Raw genomic sequence first — 27,200 nt, forward strand, 5'->3', positions numbered from 1 at the left:
GATGAGGTGTAGCAATCTCGAAAAAAATGAACGAAAACTTTTCTCAGAGGGGTCAAAATGACCCCTTGGTAAACCTAGTGTTAAATAGGAATATTCTTTCAGGACCAAAGAAAATATCGTTATAGGCAGGTTTATTGTTATAGACAGTACTGTTATACACAGGTTACAATCTATAATGCCTAATACTAGTATAATAAAACATTTACAAGTTTTTTTACGATAATCTTTGCTTGAGAATATTTTATTTACAATTTGAACAATGCCATTTTTGAAAATACAAAGTAAACAATTTTTTTATCATTTTTACTACAACAAAATATAAATCACATATTATGCCACTTGTATACCACCAAACCTTAGTTTTACATGCCATGCAAGGATAGGGTTACCAGATGTCCTCTTTTGTTTATGCCATTTCAAGCTATAGTTGGAGATAGACTTGAAAGGGGGGGGGGCACAATGATGATTATGTAAGGCAGGGAGAGACATGATGCTGACGGCAATTCATATATATATTCATTTTCATTAGATCAGTCAGCCCCGTTAGTGACGCTGGGGGAGTAATGTCCCCACATCTCTATTTCAAGTGTCCTATGGTTCAGAAAACTCTCCCCCTTGTAAGGTTTCCAGAATTTTTTTTCCCACTCTGAAACATCTCTTCATTGGGTTCTGACATGAATGATTTTTTTCCCACATGCTTTCACCAATCACCATCAAAATTTCCAGAATACAAGAACCTAAGTGGCCTACAAGCAGGGCAGATGGTATTATGCCCTCTGTTTGCCATTCCATACCTCTTGAGATCCTAATCATGGCCCAGCTTACCCTAGAATAATATGAAAAATACAGTCCAAAAACTATTTCAGGAAGAAAACCACAACATCTCTATTTTGAGAATATTATTGTTTGCTCATTAACAGCAAATGCCATGTACTGAAACAGGGGAAAGAGGATGTTAACTCTTTCATTCAGAAGTAAAGAAAATAGGATGCAAACAACACTCCTATGGCAAATCGCCTCTGGACAAAAAAACCTGAAAATCCAAAGGAAAAAGACACCCCCCCCCCACCTTAACAAAGCTATGAAAGCTTTCAGAAATGCCAATAAATATAACGAAAGACAAAGTTCTTGGTTAAAGAAAACCTCATCATGCTGCCGGAAAAATCTGTAAAGCAGTAAAATAGACCAGATGGTGGGAACAGTTCATTTTAGGAGGCATTACTGGAGGCGGACCAGTATTTTTTGTTTTTGCTTTTTAATAGCAGTTCTGTTTTAATTGGGAAATATTATTGTGGTGGCTGGGATTTTTTTGGTCAGTATACATGTTATCCCAAATTGTTTGCACAACGGATATCCCTGTAACCGTTGACATACGGTTTGAACATACTTTCAATTACAAAAAGTTTCCAAATGACATGCAGTTGCTTAAAATCTCAAAATTTTTTGAGGGGTAGTATACATGAAAAAATAAAGAAATTAACCTTTTAAACAGTCCCCGTGTGCTCAAAAACCCAATTAAAAACTGGCAGTTGAGGAATGAGGCAGGATCACATCAAGTTAACAATGCCAATTTAGTTTTTGTTTTTTTGTCCCTTCTGAGGCTAACAAAAAAAATGAATGACTCTCAGTGAAATATTCACTGAGATATTCAAATTCGAAAAAAAATTCAATTCCCCCTTAATATTCGAAATTAAGGGGGGGGGGGGAACAGCTCTAAATTCAGAAAAACCATTTTACCTGTATTTTTAATGCTGTTTTTTTTCTCAAATTTCCTCCATTTACAAACATCAATTTTTTTTGCCCTCAGAAGAGACAGGGCAACAACTTTCTACTTGGGTTTTTGAGCACACAGGGACTGTATAAAGAGTTAATTTCTTTATTTTTTTTTATGCATACAGCCCCTCAAACAAATTTTGAGATTTTAACTAACTGCACGTCATTTAAAAACTTTTTGAAATTGAAAGTATGTTCTGAAAGTCAATGGTTGCAGAGATTTCTGCTGTGCAAACAATTTGGGACAGACTGTAGTGGCCATCCATAGTGTGTGTGCAGGCGTCCTTCTTTCTCAGTTTCAAATTTGGTAACTCTATGCAGCAGGGGTCTTCAACCTTTCTGGCATTGCAAAACAAATAAAAATTTCATGAAACCTGAGGACCAACAAGTTATACTGCCAGGGCCGCAACTAGATCCTTTATCAGCAAGGGCCCCCAAAGCATAAATACCAACATTTGTGATGTACGTCGCAGAGCAATCAGCTCTACTGCAGAACAACCTGGAAGAATTTTAAGAAAAGTGTAAAAACATATTATGGATATCTTTGCGACAGAACATTTCCAGTCAGCCGAGGGCTTGTTGTAGAACAATGCAAAACATTCTGCTTTGGTGGCAGGGGCAACCACGTATTTTGGTGTCCTTTTCTAATGTTAAAAAAGAGGGTAAGGGGTGAAATTTGTGCCTCTCAGGTCCAACAACCAGGGCACCAAACTTGTCTGCTTCTCCCCTAGTTGTGGCCCTGCATATTGCGGTATCTAGGTTCACACACAGGGGCATCTTAACATGTGCACCAAGGCTCCGAATCAAACATGGGGGGGGGGGGGCTATATTATTATTATTTTATTGATTTTGAGATTGTTTCAATTAAATATGAACTTTCATTAATAATATAATTAAAAAATAATATAATTTATTTTTTCATAAATTCTAGAAGTATTATTTTCATCAAATATGGATTTTAATTATTTTGAATTTTTTTTATTAAAATGTGCATTTTTATTAATTCTGAAATTTTCCCATAAATTATGAAATTATTTTTGCATTAAATATGAATGAATTGCAAAATTATTTCTTTCAATATTTCTAATCATTAACCTAATAAATCCTAAAATTTATTTCACACAATTATTCTCAAATTATTTCTCTCATTAGTTCTGAAATGTTTTTTAAAAGTAATTTTGAAATTACTTTGATTAATTCATTATTGATATGTATATATTTCTTCATCAAGGGTTTTTTTTTTGACATTCCCATGAATTCTGTAAATTGCAATTATTTTCATCAGTGGGCCACTTCAAAAAGCTTTGAAGACCCCCTGCTATACAAGGATGAATCTGACTTCACAACTTTGATTTTTCAGGATATGTGCCCGTGAATCCCATACGATATAAGGCAACAACTACAGCTCCACCCAGACCAATATTATGCTGCAATGCTAAATTGGCATTGCTAACCTGACGCAATCCTGCTTCATTTCTCAACTGCCAGCACAGTTCAGCACATTGTGCAAGACCAGTAGCTCCTAATGGATGCCCCTTTGAAATTAAGCCTCCACTAGGATTCACAACAAACTTTCCACCATAAGTATTATCACCAGAATCTACCAAAGTTGCTCCTTTCCCTATGTCACACAGTCCCAATGCTTCATATGTTATCAATTCATTTGTAGAAAAACAATCATGCAGCTCAATCACATCAACATCATATGGATTAGTTTTAGTCTTTTCATACAGCACATTAGCAGCAAGCCTGGTCATATCAAAACCAACCATTTTTATACAACTGTTCTCAGATAAAGTGCTTGGGGGATCACTTGCCATTTCCATACCAACGACCTCAACTGCCTGCTTCTGTAAATTGTACTTCTCAACCATTCGCTTGGAAAGAATGACTGCTGCAGCAGCTCCATTGGATGTTGGACAGCACTGAAGCCTAGTCAATGGTCCATACACTTCACGAGAATTTAAAATTTCCTCCAATGAATACTCATGAGAAGACTGAGAATTGGGATTATTGACAGAATGCTTATGATTTTTTTGAGCAATTTTCGCAAAATGAATTTTGCTTGTTCCATACTTGGACATATGCTCCAGTCCAGCAGCACCAAACATTTGTGCAGGCATTGGGGCTGAAATAATAGGATAATTACTTGCTAATACTTTCATGTGCTTGTCTAAGGGATTTGCTCTATCCCTAAACTTTGTTGTTAACGAGCCCTTCTCCATCTTCTCAAAACCGACAGCTAATACACAATCACTGCAACCTCCAGATATAAACTCTGTTGCTAGCATCAGTGCTGTTGATCCAGTTGAACAATTATTATTGACATTGAATACAGGTATACCTGTCATGCCAACTTCATAGAGTGATCTTTGGCCACACGTCGAATCACCGTAAACATATCCCACACATGCTTGTTGCACTGCTTGGAAGGGTAATTTACAATCATTCAAAGCCAAATTTACAGCATCTTTAACCATGACTGGATAATCAATTCGGTCTGTACCTGGGCGTGTAAATTTTGTCATACCAACTCCAACAACGTAAGCTTTTCCAGCCATGATGAAGCTTCCTTCTCAATGAATACTTTGCTCTAAAAAGAAATTGAAAAAAAAAAAAAAAATAGAAAATTTTGCAAGCAAGTTCATTTCTTTTATATAAAAGCTCACCTTATGATCATACCCAAAGCAGAATATGCCGAAATGTGCGACGTACGTCGCAGAACAACCAGTGCTGTTGTAGAACAATCTGGAAGAATTTTAAGAAAAGTGTAGAAAAACGCTATTATATATATGCAAATTTTTACCGCAGAACATTTCCAGTCAGCTGAAGGCTCGTGTTGCAGAACATCGCAAAACATTCTGCTTTGGGGATGATCATATAAACACACTTTATCATTAGCTTGATGGATTCACGACTTTCAAATACTCCTCAATATTTTAAGTAATTCAATGATTAAATATGAATTTACAATTTTCAGTAAAACTTCAGTTTTTTAAAGCAGTGATTACACTTTAAGTTCTAGAACTCTGATTTATAGAAAATATATTATACACAGAAAATTAGAATCAATGAAGGAGACCGGAAATGCCATCCTTTGTGTGAGAAAAATTCACTTCTTTCCGGCTATCCCAAATTGTTTGCACAGTGGATATCTCTGCAACCGTTGACTTCAGAAACATACTTTCAGTTACAAAAAGTTTTCAAATAATGTGTGGTTACTCAAAATTTACTAAATTTCCCAATGGGCCATATACTTAAAAAAATAGAAAAATGAACTTTTTATGTAGATCCTGTATGCTAAAACTTTCAATTAGTGAAATGTAAATGTAGCTCTGAGAAGTAATTTACTATATTAACAAAGATAATTACAATATTAACAAAGATAATTACAATATTAACAAAGATAATTACAATATTAACAAAGATAATTACAATATTAACAAAGATAATTACAATATTAACAAAGATAATTACAATATTAACAAAGATAATTACAATATTAACAAAGATAATTACAATATTAACAAAGATAATTACAATATTAACAAAGATAATTACAATATTAACAAAGATATTTGACTTTGCAGTTTTCAGCATTTGTCGCCAATGATTGAGGGTGTGGTTCAAAAATTTCCAAACTAAATTTCAAAAGTTAAATTCATAGCTGTAAAAATTCTGTAATTGTCAAAAAAATATACTTGTTATTTATTGTGAATAAAAAAATAAAGTGCTTGAGTTCATTCTATTTGTGTAGTCCCTAAAAATGGAAACTTTTATAAGCCAATGAAAACTTTCCAACACAGTGATAAGTAGCCAAAACACAGTGATTTTATCCCAATATTCTCAAGCATTCTGACTAGATAAATATTGCATTTAAAAATTTGCCCTTTTTTTCCTGCAAATGACTTTCCAGAGAGAGATCTACATTTCAACAATAGGAAGTTTTACCACATGGGAACTGTATAAAAAGCTAATTTATATACAAATACCAGGCCACAACAGACAAAATGCTCATGTAATAGATGCCATATATTTCTAAAATACAGCAACCCAATTAAAACTGCAATTACAAAACTAAAAAATATATCAGCATGTCTGCTAGAATAGAAAATGATATTTAAATCCCTGACAACTCAAGGGACACATTTTAAATTATTTTTTTGTTTAAAAAAAATGTATGGCTGACGCTTTTTTTCAATTTGTCAAGCACCGATTTATGGTTTCGCTGCCTGTGAGCCCCAAAGCAGAATGTTTTGTATTGTTCTACAATAAGCCCTCACTTGATTGAAAATGCTCTGAGGTAAAAACTCCTATAATTGTCGAGAAAATACAGTTTTTTTTTAATGTTCTTAAAATGCTTCCTGAGAATGTTCTGTAACAGCAGTGATTTTGTGCAAAATACACCATAGCTTTTGGTACATTCTGCCGTGAGGCCAGCAGGCTATATCAAATTTTTTGCTCTCCTCTCATTCTATTCTAATTTTCTTGACCACCATTTCCTGAACTTTGCCTAACTGGGCTATAGCCAACTCAGCCCACACCCCTCCTAGTTACGCCTCATTCTTCTGGTCTTGTAAAAATGACATAATCTAATAAAAGTATGGCTTTTCTTGGCGATTAAAAAAAAATAAGTATTAAAAAATTTGTCCCAAATTTATGGCGGAACCAAAGTAAATATTTCATATGACAACATTTTAACATGTTGGAAAGACATATAACTGACTTTAGAAGGGGTTACAGTCGGCACATATCCTTAAACATACAGATGTGAAAAATTATTTAGGTTGTTCTACGGTTACCAAATTTGAAAACTGAGAAAGGAAGATGCCCGCGCGCACCCTCAGTGTCATCACTTTTACCAATATTCACAACAGATGACGGCACAATTCTGACCAATAAAACAGGCCACAACAATTTTTCCCAACTAAAACAGAGCCATAAAAACAGAAAAATTCTGGGAATTTTGATGGCTATTGGTCGATGGGGAAAACTCCACAAAAATGCTCATGTCAATGAAGAGATAGCCTATATGTTTTAAAGTGAAAAAGAAAGAACAATAATTCCAGAAACCTGAAAAAGAGAACAAAAGGGTGAATTTTCTGAAACGTAGGAGGATGTTTGAAAAGACATCAAAAAGGAGGACGTCTGGTAACCCTAGGTTGTTCTAGTTATAGGAAGCTTACTGTACCAATTCTTTATCATTTTTTTTTTAGACACAACATATCAGTTTTTCAAACCAAGTTATAAAAACAAAACATTATTAGCTTACATTGTACAGTAAAACCAACCATAATGGTTACCTCCAAACAACATTAACGCCTGAACAACAGCTACATTTTCTTGGAATGGAACTTATCCCATTGTACTAGCATTAAAACCAACCTCTGAACAATGATTTCCGAATAACAGCCACTTTTGGACATGAAAATAAAAGACAAATGATGCATATCATGAGAAAAATAACTCTCAAGATTAGCTCTGAAGGATTTTTCTTTTTTGAACCCTGTAAACATAAAAATAAGTATGGATGCTCCCTACATCACTAGTTTTCAAAACATAGTTTGTGAACCCTAGGATTTCCAAGCTAACAAGTGCACTAGACATGTTTTAGAAAAGAACAAAGCAGAAATTATGGTGAAAACATAGCGAGTGGCTGTCAGCCCAGGGAGTCCTTGGTTTCCATGGTGTTTAACCAAGGGTGCTTGGGTAAGCACCAATTGAAAATTCTGGCCTAAGTATGAACAAAAAATAGCTGATTGAATCAGTAGAGGAATCTGATCTCTTAAAAATGCATGTCTATGAGTACAAATATTACAGTACTACAATTTTTTTTTCATGAAAGTGTCACCTTTTTTTTTTGCAAAAAACAGTTGCATGGAAAAAGTGCCCGATCGTAAATTAAAGACTTCCATGCAAAATCTGTGTATCTTTGATGCAAAGTAAATGTCACGTGCAACCATGGGCGGAGATATGGTCCCCAAAGCAGAATGTGCCAAAATCTGCGACGTACGTCACAGAACAATTAGTGCTACTGCAGAACAATTTGGAAGAATTTTAAGAAAAAGTGCAAAAATGCAGTATTACATGTATGGGGATTTTTACCGCAGAACATTTCGTCAGCTGATATCTCGTCGCAGAACAGTACTAAACATTCTGCTTTGGGGGATATGGTGGGAGGAATCAATTGATCTAATGCAGGCCTTGACAAACCAAAAATACATATATAAGCACCAGGCAAATTTCTTCGGAGCCAAGCATTGCTTTTGCTCAAGAAAAATGGTCTTAATATGTTTTTCCAGACTTTCTATTACTTAAATACCTTTCCTTTCTTTCCATGTTAAAAAAAAACACTGTTATGAAATCAGAAAATTTGATGTCATCCTTACACTCTTAGTTTATAATCACATATTGAAAATTTCAGGCGCCAATACAGATTTTCTAGTTGCCATAGTTACGATGGTGACTCGATACCTGGAATTTGTCAACCCTGGATCTAATGCATATGCATATAGAAGGTGAATGTGGCCTATTCTACCAAACAAAAGGGGGCGATAGACGAGCCCAAGTGGAATATAAAACACTCTACCAACCCTGTCCTATTTTGAATCTTTTTTGAGTAATGGGGGTTAATTGATGATGGAAGAAAAATGTGTCAAGTCTGAAAAAACCAGAATTTGTGAGGTTTCTGAATGACATACATGCAAACTAAGCACATATTTGGAAAAAGCATAAAAATCCTATAAAGCTTTCTTTAAAAAAATATTTCTATCAGAATATCTGGATTTAATGGCGAACTACAAATGCTGAAAGATTGGCAAAGTTGAAATTTGAATCGTCTCCATAATTTTAAATTGCCAATTTCGCAAACACCCTTCTAGTTACAATCGGTCATATTTGCCAAAAACTTCTCCATTGCACCAACTTTCGAAAGAGCCTACAGCAAACCACATCAGTGTTCTGGTTCAGGAGAAATTAAGCCTTTTGTTTGCAATATACATCACTGAAATTAGAGCTTGTTGAAAGAGGCATTTCAGTAGATTTTGGTGACAATTTGATTTTCCACTTAGCAAATGTCTTGCTTGCAGCTTGGCATTAAATAGATATCCTGATAGAGGTAGTGTCATTTTATAGGATTTTTTTCTGCGAAATCAAATTACGGTTAAAATCTGTAACCTCATAATTCTGAATTTTCATTGAATATCTACTTTGACAAACGCTGATTTCAGTCTTATATTGTGAACAAAAGGATAAGTTTCTTCTGAACCACAAAGCACTGATATGGTTTAGTGTATGCTCCTTTGTGTGCAGGTATCTAAGAAACTTCACAAATTTTGATTACTCAGATTTGAAACAGGGTTTTGGTAGGGTGTTTTATGTTCTACTTGGGTTTGTCTATCACCCCCCTTTTGTTTTGCAGAATAGGTCACATTCACCCTTTATATGCATTGGCATCATCATCATGTCAACTTCCCAGCAGGCCCGTTTCTCATAAGTTCAGGCCCTGGGCAAAATAAGAATTTATGGGATCCCTTATATAGATAGTGTTTGAGATAAAGGTGTAGGAAGAGGAGAGGGGAACCATTCCTATATAATAAAAAAAGCAGCCAATTTTGGGGTCCTGGGCAAGTGCGCCATTTACCCGGGTGAAAAACAAGTCCTGCCTCCCAGCCTTTCATGTCCATCTACACCACCGCTATAGCGTGCCTTCTTGGGGCCCCAGTTGCCCTTGTCATGTATGAGCATAGCCACTGTAAAGGCTAAAGAGGTCAGTGGTCAGAATATGGAGAACATAGGTGCATAACATGTATTATAATAAATAATCTTGATAAAGAACTTGAGAATTATTATTATTTTTGTATAATAATTATTTTTGATAAGAATATTCTCTAGTAATTTATAATAGTCCTTTGAGAGAATATTCTTCGGAGAATGTCCCTGTCTCTCTTCCTAACAGACCTTTTTCTAAGGTTGGTGTTGATCTAATGGAATTCGGAAACAAATACTATCTTGTATTGGCTGACTATTTCTCAAAATGGATAGAAATTGAGGCAATAAAGGACAAAAATGCATCTTCAGTAAATTTGGGGTACCAAACCAAGTTGTCTCAGACAATAACCCTTTCTATAGCTTACATTACAAACAATTTGCTGATAGATGGAATTTTGAGTTCATTTCCGCAAGTCCCAGGTATCCCAAAAGTAATGGAATGGCAGAAAAATCAGTAGGAATAGCCAAGAGCATGTTTAGGAAATCCAATGGTGATGAAGAGAAGATTTAGGTTAGTTTAATGGAATATCGGAACACGCCTCTTCCTGATATGAACTTATCTCCCGCTCAATTAGTGTTTAATCGTCGGCTGAAAACAAAATCACCCATTTCAGAAGAATTGCTCAAAACTAAGTTAAACAAGAATGTGACCCACCTTTTGAAAGAAAAGCAAAGAAAGCAGAAACTATATTATGACAGAAATGCTCACCCCTTAGGAATTCTAAACAATGGTGAAAGAGCTAGAGTTTGGAATTTCAATAAGAAACAATGGCAACCAGCACAGATAGTTTCAGCTCACAAATCTCCAAGATCATACATAGTGAAAACACCCAGTGGTAGAATTCTGCAAAGAAACAGAAGTCATATTCAACCATCACAGTGTCAAACTTTCAAATACAATGCGTCACAGGAATTGTTTAATGACCTGAACATTGGTTCTGGAAACTATGAACATACCCAAAATGATCCTCCTACACTGCATCCAGATGTTAATCAAAAGATTACTCGAGTGGGGAGAATTTGTAAACGCCCAATATATTTGACTAATGTAATGACTATGTAGCCTAAAAGCTTAAGAGAGGGATGTCATGTATGAGCATAGCCACTGTAAAGGCTAAAGAAGTCAGTGGTCAGAATATGGAGAACATAGGTGCATAACATCTTTCTTGGGTAGAAGTGCAGTGTCCGGTCCCCCTTAATTCGTCGCCAAATGCGGCGGAGTGACTTCATTAGGCACACGCGGTCAAACGGTTCTGCAACCACGGTTCCCTAATAAATAATCTGACCATATTTACTCAAAGAAAATGCGGGACATATAAATATTTATCAAATACGGGACAAAAAACAATTATCCCGTATTTTTGCGCTAAATGATTCTGTACTCATTTATTTGGGTAAGGGGCCGTTAAAGTATTAAAAAAAGTTATCCCATATTTTTGTGAATGTGAAATGATTGATTCTGTACTCATTTGTTTGGGTAAGGGGCCGTTAAAGTATTAAAAAAAAATATCCCATATTTTTGTTTTGCGCTAAATGATTGATTCTGTACTCATTTATTTGGGTAAGGGGCCGTTAAAGTATTACGTCAGCAAAACTGAGATAACATTCCCCCCCCCCCCCGAAGATAAATAAATTTTACGGTGGAAAAACATTTCATTATTTAATTTAATTATTTCATTACTGTTTCATTATTTAATTTCATCATTTAATTAATTCATTATTATTTTATTATTTAATTTCATGATTTAATTAATTCATTACTAGTTTTAACTATTAAAACATTCAATTATTTCTCCCTGAAATGTTCAAAACCTGTTAACGAAATATCCTCTAAAAATGAGAATCATAATATTACAGAAAGAACAAACACACAGATGATTGAACCAGTATATCTTTGATTAAACGAAACTTTATTTTTAAAGTAAAACCATAGCAAGTGTATAATATACAACAATCAGGAGATACAGCGGTTGTTTAATTGAATTGTTATAACTCGATTATAATAATTAATATTTAATTTATGACAACATCCAGTTTTCTGTATGTCTTGTAATATTTAATTACTATACATAATTGATTTTGTTAATATTAATATGTTGTAATCGCTCTCTGCGGAGAGACTTTTTCAAATGAAAGACCAGCTCGCATTCGCGTCTTGAAGCTGGGAAACCGCAGAAAACCAACTTCAGCTGGCTTTTAATTCTGTAGGTTTTTGACAGCACTATCACAAAAGTCTCTATTGAACTTACACCAAGTTTCAAATGAAGATCATCCTGAAAAAAAAAATCGTGAACATTAATTAGCACATTCATGAAACCTAGTGAGATATATATAATTCTGTTGGGCAAAACATGATATGTCCAAAAAATTTCTAAACAACATGCTGACGAATGATATTATCATTTGCACTTGTGTGTGCATTCATTCCTGACTTTTAAATGACAATGAAAATGCTTATATCTCAAAAATGTAATTTTGGAGTTATGTTCTGACCGAACACCACAAACTTGCAAGTGGGTTAAAAATATGATTTGTGATAGACATTATGCCTCCCGAAGCAAATGTATGTTTGTTACTGTCTGTGCGTACCTGATTAAGAATTCACATTTCTCTTTCAAGCCTTTTCAAATCTTCGAAATAAACTGCAAATAAATTTAAAGTGGGAGTTATCCGATTGTGGAATAGTATCTTAAGGTTATAATGTTAAGGCTTCTACATTCTTCGTAACCAAACTTCTAAAACCTCTTACCATGACCAACACAGATTATTCTGAGAATATTCCCAAACTGAAAGTTGGTTGAAAGTTATCATTATGAGGTGATAACGCCAAAAAATATTTGGTTTTACATGTCCCAGTGAATGAACACTTTTATATTTCTTAAAAAGAAAAGAATTAGTATATAAAAAAATCTGGAGGGAAAAAAAATACACATATCTGTAATTGTGAATGTGAGTGTGCCTGTGAATGGTAATAACAAAACCTTTGCAACATGTCCAGTGTATCGACTCTCTTCGACAATGCACACGGCACATAACAAAGTTTTTGCAAAGGGTAATGCTTTTCCGAGACCACTTGAAAAAGCGACGTGCAAAATGTGTGAATTACAATGCCCAATGCCAGGGTTGTCTGGTTTAAACCTTGGTTTTAACCAAGTGGTTTTTTTCCAAAAATGAAATAAAAGTGGCCTAAATATAATATTTTTCTTGAGAAATATCATATTGGTTCATTATTAGCGAAAATTTTTCATTTTTACCACATTTTATATTCTTTGGGAACATTTCGATGGTATATCTTTAAATGGCATAAGATGGTATAAGTGGTTTTTTTCAAAAAGTCTCATAACAGTGGCCAGAATATATATAGATATATTTTTTTTTCCCCATTAAGTATCTGAGTTATTTAAAGTTATACAGAAGCCGAAATTTCTCATTCTTACCACATTTAACACATTAACCTTTGTCTAAATTCTGATGCTCGATCTTTACCGAATTCATTAATAAGGATTGTATCATACATCTGTTACATTACCTCACAGATATTTGAATTTTCTTTCTCATATGAAGTAGCACATCTCATACTGTATATCACCCATGCTTACTGTTCAACATTTTTTTTTATACTTTCATGGTTAAGCCCAGTTAATCAAGGTTCTACTCTATACTAGTAACAAATTTATGAAAAATAATCAGCTATATATAGGGTGATTACAATTAAGAAGTTTCGATTCCAAAACTATGCAATAAGTACTGGTCAGAATGGCTTGCAAATTTGCATGGATACTCCTGAAGCAATGGAAATTTCTATCGTTAAAGAAAAAAAGTGGAAAATGTGCAAGTACATGATATACTTGGCCAACAGTATAATCTATTTTGTGCAATCACATCATGGTTCCAACCCCCCACATCATTTCAGCATTTCCACAGCATCAGTGTGTGGATAGAAGAACTTCTATCAAGATGCATATTGCAATACCAGCAAAGCAGCTGCTGAAGACCCATTTCGACAATAACAGGATGGCCGTCAGTTCACTTGACCTTAATCCCCTCAGCCAGAAGTTGCAAGGGTTGCAACTTCTGGCTGTGGGAGGGTTCCTCAAAATGTTATGAACAGTGGTCGGATTGTAAACTTTGGTGAATTGAAAGCTTCATCCCCCTATATGTTAGAAGTTCCTCAGGAATATTTACGTTGGGGCGCACTTGGTTTAATAAAGGTGAATTGCTAGCACATCCACAGCATGACCAAGGCATACTCTGATCTGTTGTTGAACAAGAATTTTTGTGCTTTCACCTCATAGCCAAACCATGGTGAACAACATATTTAACATTTCTTGAGTAAGATATACTTATTTGCTTGATTACTTCACTTTTTTGTGATGTTTCTGCGAATTATGTAATCACGTAACGTTAAGTTATTATTTTGCCATGACTGCCTACTGTTTCCATTCTGGTAGCAAGTTTTCCATGTGTAGGATGTCATTAATTTAACATTTTATTGTACTTTTCCCCCTACACTTAATAAAATTCCATTTCTTCAGGAATATTCATGTCAATTTTCAAGTCATTCTGACAATCGTTCTTTTCTTACAGTGTTTTGAAATCAGAACCTTAATTATAATCACTCTGTATATCGTAAGTCATCGCTAATTTATCTGCATTATTTATGCTTCATTAAATACATTATATTACCTAATTTTTATTATAGTTTTTGCGAAATAGCTTCCTAATAGGGCATACTGAAAGTAACTGGAGGAAAACATGTGTATATATATATGATTAATAATAACATTAAAAGAATTTTTTCAAGCATAAAGTAATCCATTGAGAGTTAAGCAAAAAAATAATTAAATTGCAAAAGTTGGTTTTTGTGAAAATGTAAGAAATGGTTAGAAATATTAATTGATTAATTAATATGGAAACATAATTCTCATTAATGTAATTAACACTATGTACTAAAACATTTCATTTTAATTGATTGTTAGAAGGGTTAGAAGTTCGAATGATTTTTCAGAAGTTTCATTGTTTTAAACATTCATACAATTTAAACAAAAAAAATGGTTTAAACCAAAAAAACCTGGATTTTTGGTTTTTTTTTCAATACAGGCGGTTTTACAACATTATTGCATCATTTTTTTAAAAGGATTTTGGGATTTGCTTACACATTTCACTATGCCCAATTGTGTTGTCGTTTTTGATAAATGAAGCACTTCCATTTCTAGTTCTCGGAGCATTGTGAATATTGTTGTAAAAACAGTTGCATACTGCAGCATTTGTAATATTTGGCAATATATCGAGGACTTGCTGCTCAATTAAAACCTATTATGGGAATTTTATAGGTTGGATTTGGTGAAAAATTAGGGGCTGAAGACAAATTTGTTGTCTGGTTAGAGATATCTGTCAAAGCCCAGCATATAAGTTGATTAGTGAAGTGTATAGGAAATTGTAAATGCCTTGCCTGTGCATCAAAAACTAGTTTCCTCATTTAGGCCTGTTGCTGTCTGTGGATAGACGGCTGGACTGTGTAGCAGGAACATCAGCTTCCATTCAAGCACCTCAAAGTTGACAACAGCAGAAAGCTAACTTAAGCCAGCTTCTAATCCCTGGTTTCTTTGAGGCACTATCACAGTAGTCTCGGTTTTTCAACAAGTTTCGAATGAAGATCTTTCTGAAAGAAATAAGAAGTCAAGAATGTAATCACATTCATACACCCACAATCATGAGTATCAAACATTCATAAACAGAGGGGTTATCTGAATGGACCCACATTTTCTGAATTGGGAAACAGAAAATGGGTTAACATTATGGTTGGCGGTTACTCTACCTCCAGAGGCGGAGCAGTTTTTGATATCCTGAGCACTGGTGTACGCAGGAAGGAGTGGGGGGGGGGAACTTCTGTGAAGCCAAGAGTATAGTGTCGTTGTGGTTGAAGAAATTTAAACCCCCCTCCCACTTGAGGGGGAATACAATTGTAACCCCCCCCCCCCTACTTCAGGAAATTCTGCATACACGTATGGTTGTGAACCCCCACCTGTTGTGAAAGCATCACAAGACTCCATAGGGCAGAGCAATGCTCCGCAGACCCCCCTTCTATAGCCGTGCATGGCAGATTCTCTAGTCCCCTTCCACAATATCGGCAATGTCGTCCGTTGAAATGAATGTGCACGTCATGGGAATGGAATAATTGACATGGAAATAAATGAAAGGATAAGCACTATGAAGGTTTGACATTCACATGGGAAAGAGAGAGGAAGGAAGAAATAGCTTATCAGGAAATTAAAGAAACCAAATTTCACTCATCTTTTTCTGAATTGCTGCAGCTCCTCTTCGTTCTTTGGACTAAGACAGGCTGTCTTCTTGGGTCTTGGAGAGGCTGTCTTCTTGGGTCTTGGAGAGGCTGTGGGTCTTGGAGAGGCTGTCTTCTTGGGTCTTGGAGAGGCTGTGGGTCTTGGAGAGGCTGTCTTCTTGGGTCTTGGAGAGGCTGTCTTCTTGGGTCTTGGAGAGGCTGTCTTCTTGGGTCTTGGAGAGGCTGTGGGTCTTGGAGAGGCTGTGGGTCTTGGAGAGGCTGTGGGTCTTGGAGAGGCTGTCTTCTTGGGTCTTGGAGAGGCTGTGGGTCTTGGAGAGGCTGTCTTCTTGGGTCTTGGAGAGGCTGTGGGTCTTGGAGAGGCTGTCTTCTTGGGTCTTGGAGAGGCTGTCTTCTTGGGTCTTGGAGAGGCTGTCTTCTTGGGTCTTGGAGAGGCTGTGGGTCTTGGAGAGGCTGTGGGTCTTGGAGAGGCTGTGGGTCTTGGAGAGGCTGTCTTCTTGGGTCTTGGAGAGGCTGTGGGTCTTGGAGAGGCTGTCTTCTTGGGTCTTGGAGAGGCTGTGGGTCTTGGAGAGGCTGTCTTCTTGGGTCTTGGAGAGGCTGTCTTCTTGGGTCTTGGAGAGGCTGTGGGTCTTGGAGAGGCTGTGGGTCTTGGAGAGGCTGTCTTCTTGGGTCTTGGAGAGGCTGTCTTCTTGGGTCTTGGAGAGGCTGTCTTCTTGGGTCTTGGAGAGGCTGTCTTCTTGGAGAGGTCTTCTTGGATTAGGTATCTCGCGATGCCGGAGGGTAAACCCTGACGACGTCCTCTAAAAATGCGGCAAAAAAATCCTTCTTGTCTAGCCCAATAGCCTTCACTCGCTTTCTCCAAATGTATTCCGCGAGGTAGCTGTCAAACTCCTCACTTACGCTGTTGCTGTTCAAACCTCTCTTAACAGCACTCCACGTGCCCTCTATGGTGTTGGTGTGGGCACCAGTGATCGGGTCCTTGAAGTGCATACTATGATTAACAGTCAAATGCTGGTAGAGGCGCGACTGTCTCAGTCCGGAGTAGCCGGCCCAACAGTCCGAGATTACTGTTGTGCCCGGAAGAATTTTATCCTGGATTATTTGCAGTAGTGTGGCGCTGCTGCGATCAGCGACCACCTGCAGAAAACACTCCCCAGTTGCTCTGTCAATGCCGCCGAAAATCCATTTCCCCTCAACGCGTCTGCCACGGTGGTATTTCCTTTTGCCAAATTTACTCTCATCGACTTCCACCGTGGCCTGGAAACCCCCAATCCGCGCATTATTATTAAGGAGGGTGACCTCACACACCTCCCGACAGAACATCTTCCAGTCCACGACAGTGTGGGAGGCCACGTCCAACTCATTCTTGATGAAAACGTTGGGGCTCTGATGCACCCACAAATACGTCAGCTGAAGGATGGTGCTGGCCCTGAGCCTGCTGGACTCAAACCAGGACCCCTTCCTTACAGACCTCTTTACGTCGTGGACATTGCCGGGAACCTTGGATCGGCAACGCCATTCGCATTTATCGGACGAATCGTGGCGCTCCACTAGTCTCATCTGCCCGTTACATTTTGGACACTCATACGAGTTGGCGAGAACACCAACCCGCATGCACCAATCGACAACAGCTCTTTCGCCTTGGCATTCCAATTTCACCAGTAACTTGAAATCGACTGAACCAGCCATTCCGAAATCGTATGAACTGGATAAAAATAATCTACGAAACACGAAGCAAGCAAAATCACGGTACTCACGAAAAATGGCAGTGAGCACGAGGAAAGCAAGATAACGAATGGGAATAAGATAACCAGATGGAGAATGTAGACAATGCTGTGGAAGAAGTAGATAAGGAACCGGTCTGGTAACGCCGGACAATGATGCCAGAAAGAAACCCCCCCCCCCCCCTTCTCTTGAACGTGAAAAGAAAATGTTGATAAAAAATCCGGGTGTATGAAAGAGTGAAGCTTGCGAAAAAATTGAATATGCCGAGTTACTTTTGGAGATGGTTGCAAAAAATAATAAAAATAAATCTGTAATTGTAAACAGTATTGTTCGCAGAAAATCTCAAAAATTTTAATTAAGTTATTAATTTTCTTTCTTTGTCATTTGTGAAATAATCGTAAGAATCCTGAAGAGAGAGAAAGAAGGCAAAGTCATATTGCATTGAATTTATCAAAAACTCGCAATCTCATGACTAGAGCCCGGATTATATGCACTAAAAAAGTGGCAAAACATGCTCTAAAAACTTACAAATATGCACTTAAAAACTTACAAATATGCACTTAAAAATGCCAAAAATATGCACTTATAAATGCGAAAATAAGCACTTGAAATACAAAATGTGCACTGAAAATTCCAAAATATGCATTAAACACCCCAGAATATGCATTAGAAATCTTGAAAAAGTCAAAAATTCCGAAATATGTATAAAAAAAGGGAAAATATATATGCATTAAAAAATACACCATGCAAAAAAAACGAATGTGTTTTTAAAATACATGTTTTCTATTAGTGCATATGTATTTCATTTTTCCCAAAAAATATCCCCTCATATATATGTATACAGCATATGCAAATAACTTCTACATATTTTTTATTCAGGCATTTCTTTAGTTTTCAGTTTGTTGTAGCTGCTCAATAACGAAAATAGCAGTAATAAAAGAATTTCCACACTATTTCTAAAAACAAAATTAACATTTTGAGACATCTCGAGAAATAGCCTTACAATAAAACAGTTAGTAATCGTAAAATACTTTATAAATATGTATTAATTCACTAAATTTCACATACCGGGAAAAAAATCGATGTTATGAAAATATTACGAACCATATTTATTTGGAAAATTATAAAAAAAAAGGTGAGTTTAAGTAAACCTTCAAAAATATGCACTTATACTGGAAATTCTTTGATTTTATGCATTTATATGCATTAATGCCAAATTGGGTTAATGCATATGCACATATGCATTTGCATATAATCCGGGCTCTACTCATGACCTTCCTTTGTTTTCTTCACAATCAGATAACTTTTAAGCACAATCCGAAAGTTAAATGAAAATTATTTTCTGAGTTTGGGAGAAGTTACGGCTAAATAAGAACGGTTAAAGCAGTGGTTCTCAACCTTTTTTTGTCCATGGCCCCGTTTCACCCATTTTTCATTCCTGTGGCCCCCCTTGCGAACATGAATAATTTTCTACTCCCCCTTCCTTTCTCCCCCCCCCCCCGTTTTCCCATTAGAAGATAGTTATTCAAAAATTGTCTGAAGTATAAATATTTTTGAATTTAATTTATGAAAATAACGAAAAAGCAAAATAAACATAATAGAATACAGTAAAAATAGAATAAATCCCAAAGGGTCTGTATCATCGTAATGTTACTTTTTGTGAAGTTTATTGTTTTGTGTTTTTCTCAGTTTGATTTGTATGTTTTATGTGTTGTGTCAGTCCAATTTTAATCAATGTAAACTCTGCGCTTGAAGACGGCACAATGTCATCAAGTTACTGTACTGGATGAAATTTTTATTATTTCCAAATTAGTTTTTTATGACATATGGCATTTTACTGGCGAACCATTGGTCCTAGAGGCATACTTCCAGTTGGAAAAAGTACCCGAATAATGTGTAGTACTCAAATTTTTCACTGAGGTATTCCAAGAAAGTTGGAAAAAAACAGCATTAAATGAGGGGGAAACCATTTTACCCTCATTGAATGCTGTTTTTTCGCAAATTTCTTCAAGTTTTTGAATTCGCATATCTCGGTGAATATTGCACTTGGAAACGTGAAATTATTTTAGTTGGCATCGGGAAAGACAGACATATCTGGGTTGGACACTTGATGTGGATACTTTTTCTAGTTGGGTATGTCTCTAAGATTAATGGCTCACCAGTAAAGTGCCATTCGCCCTGTTACCCATGCAGCAAATACACGTAAAAAATTAGCTTGAGACGAAATACAGTCAACTCTCATTGTAACAAATACCATTACAACGGGAAAAATATCGTTTTAACGAAAACTTTTCTAATACCTCGGATAGGTAGGAACAATATAAAAATCTGGAATTCCTTTGTAACGAAATTTCGTTATTACGAAGTGATTTCTCGGGTCTCTTGGAGTTCCGGTCTAATGGGGTTTGACCAAAGTGTATTAATAAAGGGTCTTTAATACGCTTTGGGTTTGACTGCATTTCCCCCAAAAAAAATCGGACATTTTTGTTGTCTTAAGTAAAGTCTACGCTGCCGCCCCTTACAATGTGTCAGGGCCTACTGTCACCCCCAAGTCGTAAAACCACCGAGATTACATGAACCACTTTTTTTATTTCCTTCTTCCTCATGTTAATGTTACTCGAATAGGGAAAAATTACGAAAGAGATATTCTATGCACATTTTGTTTGAAATTCAATTTTTTTAGTCAGAGTGACTAAAAAAATTTAATGTCACAAATTTCTTCGTGGCCCCCGTATCAGTAGCCGTGGCTCCCCTTTTGCAAGATTTTCATCAGTGGCCCCCTCTGGAATATCCTAGGGCCCCCGGTTGAGAACCACTGGGTTAAAGAACTGCCGTGTATGTGTGATTCCGTCTCTCGAAAGTCGTATAAACGGGGTTCTCTCCCCACTGTATTTATTTTCTTCTCTTCATTTCCCCTCTCTTCTGATCTGGGGACCACGTAATGTCTGAATCTGAATGGTTTTGCGCTACAACACTGATCTTTATCTATCTATATTGCTCTAAAATAGAATTTTTTAACCCCGGCATCTGATGACAACCCGGTAACTTTAGGTCCTTTCTACTCCCAGGGTTATATAACTAAATCGTTTCACTTTAATGCGCGTCAACAAAACAATCAGTGAATGGTCATATCCTTGGCCAACGCCAGCCCCCATCTGTTCTTTGTCTTTTTATGAGAGCAAAAGACCTATTCCAGAGAAGTCAGTCCCTGGAAAACTTATCTTTCCAGTTGAACGTAGCTATTTCCTTTTTGAAAAAAAGGAAAACATCGATCTCACAAATGGCGGAATCTTTTTAGTGCTAGTTTTTTCTTTCACTCCCTTCTTCGTTTGAAGCTGAAGCTACTGCAGGAAAACAAGAAACGGGCTTTGCCCCACAAGTGGTCATTTTTTTTATCTTAACTGGTGGGGGAAATGGAAAGGCTAGCGGGGCAAAATCCCTCCCCCCCTCAGTTAACATGTTAAAAAAAGGCCTGCTCTGAACGTATATCTCCGTTTTTCCTTAAACCTCACTGTCTTTGTTGGATGGGCATAACAAGGATGGGCATAACAAGGATGGGCCAGGGCCTCTCCCCTTTCTTTACGGGAACACTCCCAAAGGGATTAAGCCCCACCGCACTAAGACAAGTGTCAGAATTTCTGGCGCCACGTTGTGTCTGTGGTCAACTTCGAAAGTCAATAATTCTTTGCAGTGCAACATTTTTTGAATAGCGCAATCGGAATCATGAAAAAAAAAAGGGTTAACCAAAAAAAGTACATTTATCTTCAGTCTTTCGGAAATCATAATATAAGAGATCATAATATACAATAAAAAATTAACTACAAAATCAACATAATCTTTTGAAGTTCTTGAGGAGTCGAGGTTCTTGGTTCTAGTCGAGAGGCTCCTGAACCTTTGAAAAAGTATCCTTAATTTTTGTTTCCTTTTTTTTAATCAATATTATAATTTAGTTGTTGTTCGGGCCCATGGGCCGGATACAAGTTTACGCCTATGCAACTGTACATATAAACTTACATTAGAAATCATCACATCAGATCGTAAGTTACTTCCGGCCAAGCAGGAACTAACCCAGAACCTCATATTTGTTCAGGGACCTATTACGTGAGACGGCCATGTATGAAATCCCCGGGTCTAGGTCAATTTGTCAAGTTCAACTTGTCGCAGGACAATTCGTCGCATTCAATTTGTCGCAGCGTCAATTCGTCGTGCTACAAACTCGTCGTGGTACAAATTTGCCGTCACTGTATCGTCAATTTGCCGCGAAAAATTTGAATTGCTTTATAATTCATATGTTTGTTGTGATCTTATAAATAGGGTAGTTGCTTTAGGCGTAGAAAATGGAACAAATTTTTTTTGGACATTGGAACGTACATCAAGATACTAAATTGGGATCCAATAAATTTATAAAATTTAATTTTCACCATATAAGCCGCATTTCTGTCGGGATTTCCATTCCTTGCAGTGAGGGGCGTTGGGGAGCTCACCCAAATAATAAATTGGGATCAAATAAATTTTGAAAACTTAGTTTCCTTTGTATAGGCCGCGCTTCCCGCTTTCTGTAGGGATTTCCATTTCTTGCAGCGAGGGGCGTTGGGGGGTGCACATCGAGATAATAAATTGCGATCAATGTGGCCGTCCCAGCACGATTTCCGTAATTCACTATTAAATGCATCCATGCAGAGAATATATCTTTAAGGAAATTTTTAAGACAATGTAAGTTTTATGTGTAACAGCTGCGAAAAGTCTTATTTTCAAATTATATTTTTACAATGCGATGCACATTTCAAATCACTTTGTATTATCACATTAAAATAATATTCAAACACTCCGACCATAGGCGACAGAAACTAGGGGCTGATACCATTTGAGCCGCCCCCCCCCCCCCACTCCAATAACTCATGAGTATACAATGTAATGCACCATTTCGCTTCCTGATTACGGGTTTGGGTCCCTTATAAACGGAATGAATGGCGATTTTCGCCCCCCCCCTCATCAATGTTTCCTTCATGTCGGCACCTTTGACTGGCCAAGGATGCTGGAAGTTTTGGAACTTGTGGGTTCTTGTCTTGATCTTGAAGTAGGAAATTTTGATTGATTTCTGAATCATTTCTCTGGGTGCTCATACCCATTCCATAAAGTACCCTGCCCACCAACAGTATCTCTGTCTCTGACACCACTGCAACTGTCAATCGATTTTTGATATTTTTTTCAACTCTAAATTAACAACTCTCCACTAAGAAGAATGAAATCAGACTTTTAATTAGCCCATTGTATGTAACTTCATGTGCATGACACTCATACGGCTCCAGTCAGCAATTAGTAAAAATTTCTTCTTACAATACAAGTGAATTAACATTAACAGACAATATAAGATTATATTCAGAGGTATATTTCATGGGTGAGGAGGGGGGGGGGTTGTCTCAGTTTTGCTGACGTACGCCCCCCCCTACCCAAATGAATGAGTACAGAATCATTTAGCGCAGAAATACGGGACTATTTTTTTTGTTCCGTGTATTTGCTATTAAATACTTTAACGCCCCCCCCTACCCAAATGAATGAGTACAGAATCATTTAGCGCAGAAATACGGGACTATTTTTTTTGTTCCGTGTATTTGCTATTAAATACTTTAACGCCCCCCCCCTACCCAAATGAATGAGTACAGAATCATTTAGCGCAGAAATACGGGACTATTTTTTTTTGTTCCGTGTATTTGCTATTAAATACTTTAACGCCCCCCCCCTACCCAAATGAATGAGTACAGAATCATTTAGCGCAGAAATACGGGACTATTTTTTTTGTTCCGTGTATTTGCTATTAAATACTTTAACGCCCCCCCCTACCCAAATGAATGAGTACAGAATCATTTAGCGCAGAAATACGGGACTATTTTTTTTGTTCCGTGTATTTGCTATTAAATACTTTAACGCCCCCCCCTACCCAAATGAATGAGTACAGAATCATTTAGCGCAGAAATACGGGACTATTTTTTTTGTTCCGTGTATTTGCTATTAAATACTTTAACGCCCCCCCCTACCCAAATGAATGAGTACAGAATCATTTAGCGCAGAAATACGGGACTATTTTTTTTGTTCCGTGTATTTGCTATTAAATACTTTAACGCCCCCCCCCCTACCCAAATGAATGAGTACAGAATCATTTAGCGCAGAAATACGGGACTATTTTTTTTTGTTCCGTGTATTTGCTATTAAATACTTTAACGCCCCCCCCCTACCCAAATGAATGAGTACAGAATCATTTAGCGCAGAAATACGGGACTATTTTTTTTGTTCCGTGTATTTGCTATTAAATACTTTAACGCCCCCCCCTACCCAAATGAATGAGTACAGAATCATTTAGCGCAGAAATACGGGACTATTTTTTTTGTTCCGTGTATTTGCTATTAAATACTTTAACGCCCCCCCCTACCCAAATGAATGAGTACAGAATCATTTAGCGCAGAAATACGGGACTATTTTTTTTGTTCCGTGTATTTGCTATTAAATACTTTAACGCCCCCCCCTACCCAAATGAATGAGTACAGAATCATTTAGCGCAGAAATACGGGACTATTTTTTTTGTTCCGTGTATTTGCTATTAAATACTTTAACGCCCCCCCCCCCTACCCAAATGAATGAGTACAGAATCATTTAGCGCAGAAATACGGGACTATTTTTTTTTGTTCCGTGTATTTGCTATTAAATACTTTAACGCCCCCCCCCTACCCAAATGAATGAGTACAGAATCATTTAGCGCAGAAATACGGGACTATTTTTTTTGTTCCGTGTATTTGCTATTAAATACTTTAACGCCCCCCCCTACCCAAATGAATGAGTACAGAATCATTTAGCGCAGAAATACGGGACTATTTTTTTTGTTCCGTGTATTTGCTATTAAATACTTTAACGCCCCCCCCTACCCAAATGAATGAGTACAGAATCATTTAGCGCAGAAATACGGGACTATTTTTTTTGTTCCGTGTATTTGCTATTAAATACTTTAACGCCCCCCCCCCTACCCAAATGAATGAGTACAGAATCATTTAGCGCAGAAATACGGGACTATTTTTTTTTGTTCCGTGTATTTGCTATTAAATACTTTAACGCCCCCCCCCTACCCAAATGAATGAGTACAGAATCATTTAGCCGTGTATTTGCTATTAAATAATTTTTTTGTCCCGTATTTGCTTAAACGCATGTCCCGCATTTTTATATGGTCAGCTGTAAGCAAACCGTGGTTGAAGAACCGTTTAGCCGCCTGTGTCTACTGACGTGGATCCGCTATGGTACGCTTGGCGAAGTTTTGTACTTGGCGATATAAGGGGGACCGGTCTCTGCACTCTACCCTAACTTTCTTGGGGGGCCCCAGTTGCCCTAGCCTAGTTACAGGCCTAATCTACACCAGAGGTCTTCAACCCTTTTCTAGTCATGAGCACTGCCTGTATGTATCGTCAAAAGAACAGCACCCTTACCGACATGACATACATATACCTTAAAAAGCAGAGTGATTTTAATCCTTGAATTCAATTTGCACAAGGTGTTTAATTGGAATGTTGATCAAGCTCACGAGCAGGAAATTGGACATAAGCATGGAGCATTTTCAGTACTTCAAGGAGCACTGTGGTGCTCGTAAGCAACAGGTTGAAGATACCTGATCCACACCTATATGTGCTATAGAACAGCTTCTTTTAATCAATTATACGGTGGATTGTTATCATCTAACATGAAATCAAAAATGTTTTAGTAATACTGAACCTTTCAACAATTGTAACCTCCCGAGTGCTAAATATTTATAATTAAAATGCACAACACATATCATGAATATCAAAAACAAAAAGAAACTGTTATTATATAAAATATCTATTTAAAAAAAAATTACTTTTCATTTGAAAAAAAAAAAAATAATAATAATAATTGATTACAACCGAAATAAAGGTGAGAGCTATTGACCACTCGCATCTTGCTGGTCAATGCTTACGGTCAATCACCTAAAACATGTCTTGCGACAAAAGAAATCCATGTAGAAAAAAGTTTTAATTAATAAATTAGAAAGCAAGGTTTCTACTTACCTTTTAAGAAATTGCTATGGTTAAATTTAAAATTATTCGAGAAGATAATTAGAAAACTTTCAAACAAGGAGAAAAAGCCGCGTAAGCAGCGCTGCAACAAGTTTTTCTTGACGTTGCTTCGACGTGTTCGGCAATGACCAATAGTAAAAACATGAGACAAATCTTTTCTCCAATCCAATTCATGCGTAAATCCCCCAACACACTATTTCCCCTTCTCTTTTTTTTTTGAAACAATGAAGTTTTACGAAAAGCACGATGAAAAAAAATAAACTTTGTGGTTAACTGATATTAACTATATATTTTCTAGTCGATCTATGGTTTTCTTCGAAGTGTGCAATTTTTTTATTGCGACATCACAACAAATTTCACCTCGCCCTCGATACCGCCAAATAATATAACAGAGAGAAAGAGAAACAATTAACCTTTATTTTCTTAAGATTGACCTTTTCTTTTCCCCATTCCAACGTGGAAAAACCGGTAATTCTTAATCTCTTCATGAAATCAGTTGAATATGAATTATGCACGTCAGTTGGATTTGTGAAATGATTTCATTTAGTTTAAATATAGAAATTTAGTTTTAACTCAAATTTTGACTATTCTGCTGCGGATATTGTCGATTCTTTTCTCTATGTACCCAGTTTTTTAATTGTGCGTCCAGTAAAATTAGTGGAATAAAATATTATACACAGTAAAAGTCCGTTATAACGAGTACTGCTTATAACGAGAATCTAGCTATTATGAGTAGGTGATTGTCAAAGAGTAAATGTTAAAGATACAAAAAATATTCGCTTATAGTGAGTTATTCATGAATGAAAAGCAGAACGTAGGGGTCATTCAAGTATTACGTCAGCATCGATGGGGCAGTGCCGTCTTAACACATGGGCCCACCCGGGCACGGCCCGGGGACCTCATGAGTAGAGGGGCCTGACAAAAATGAGATCTAGTTAAAACTTTCTAGAATTTACCAGATAGAGGCTCAGAAAAACCATTTGGTCCGGGGGCCCATAATGCTCTTAAGACGGCCCTGAGATGGGGGGTTTCCGATTTTCTGACTTTTTGATGACAAGGGGGGAGGGGGATTTGGAGGATGCTTACGTCATTAACCACCCTTCATGAAGATATGAAATATTCTTAATGGCATCTTATTCGGTGCACCAAAAACGGAAAAAAACCTTTCGATAGTTATTGGGCATCTGAAATAACCATGGCCCCCACAGGGGAGGGGGCTGACAGGGCTCTATCCCTGAGGCCCGGAACAGTTCTCAGCATTTTTTGCTTTTTCACGCTATAAATTAACTACAGAAGGAACCCGTGAAAAGTCTGACCGGGAGGGCCCGGCAAAGATCCCAGCCCCTAGGGGCCTCGCTCCACGATGTGGGGGCCATGGAAATAACATTCTCCTATTAAGTTTTTTTGTTTCGAATCTATTTGATTTCACCGATGACCCGTTCTTCAACCTACTTTTGCAGTAATGGTAAGATTTTTATCACAGTAAAATGTAACAAACCTATGCAGGAGGGGTATAAGGGTACCATGTCTGCCCCTAAACCATTGCCGTCTTAACGCAT

At 36.9% G+C, this 27,200-nt stretch overlaps 1 protein-coding gene across 3 annotated transcripts; it reads right to left on the minus strand.

The window, feature by feature from the left end:
- Nucleotides 1-2,756: 2,756 nt before the first annotated feature.
- On the minus strand, nt 2,757-25,767 carry LOC149065506 (sterol carrier protein 2-like). 3 transcript variants are annotated; one of them, XM_089253555.1, is made up of 3 exons: nt 25,633-25,767; nt 10,253-10,387; nt 2,757-4,366 (listed from the first exon to the last, which is right to left on the minus strand). In XM_089253555.1, the coding sequence occupies exon 3, from the start codon at nt 4,332-4,334 to the stop codon at nt 3,114-3,116; it is 1,221 nt and encodes a 406-aa protein (XP_089109681.1). In that variant the 5' UTR covers nt 4,335-4,366; nt 10,253-10,387; nt 25,633-25,767; the 3' UTR covers nt 2,757-3,113. The 3 variants fall into 3 exon arrangements, with proteins under 3 accessions (XP_089109681.1, XP_089109683.1, XP_089109682.1); XM_089253556.1 differs by lacking the exon at nt 25,633-25,767 and adding an exon at nt 10,501-10,711 and having other exon boundaries at nt 2,986-4,366; XM_089253557.1 differs by lacking the exon at nt 10,253-10,387 and having other exon boundaries at nt 2,758-4,366; nt 25,633-25,755.
- Between the last annotated feature and the right edge of the window lie 1,433 nt (nt 25,768-27,200).

The sequence above is a fragment of the Pholcus phalangioides genome, unplaced genomic scaffold, assembly GCF_987345545.1.
Source record: "Pholcus phalangioides strain wild (caught in Gottingen) unplaced genomic scaffold, Ppha-v1.0 ptg000039l_1, whole genome shotgun sequence".
NCBI classification, from domain to species: Eukaryota; Metazoa; Arthropoda; class Arachnida; order Araneae; family Pholcidae; genus Pholcus; species Pholcus phalangioides.

Excerpts from the sequence above, each read along its gene's own strand:
- LOC149065506 (XM_089253555.1), bottom strand. The coding sequence starts at position 4,334 with ATGGCTGGAAAAGCTTACGTTGTTGGAGTTGGTATGACAAAATTTACA.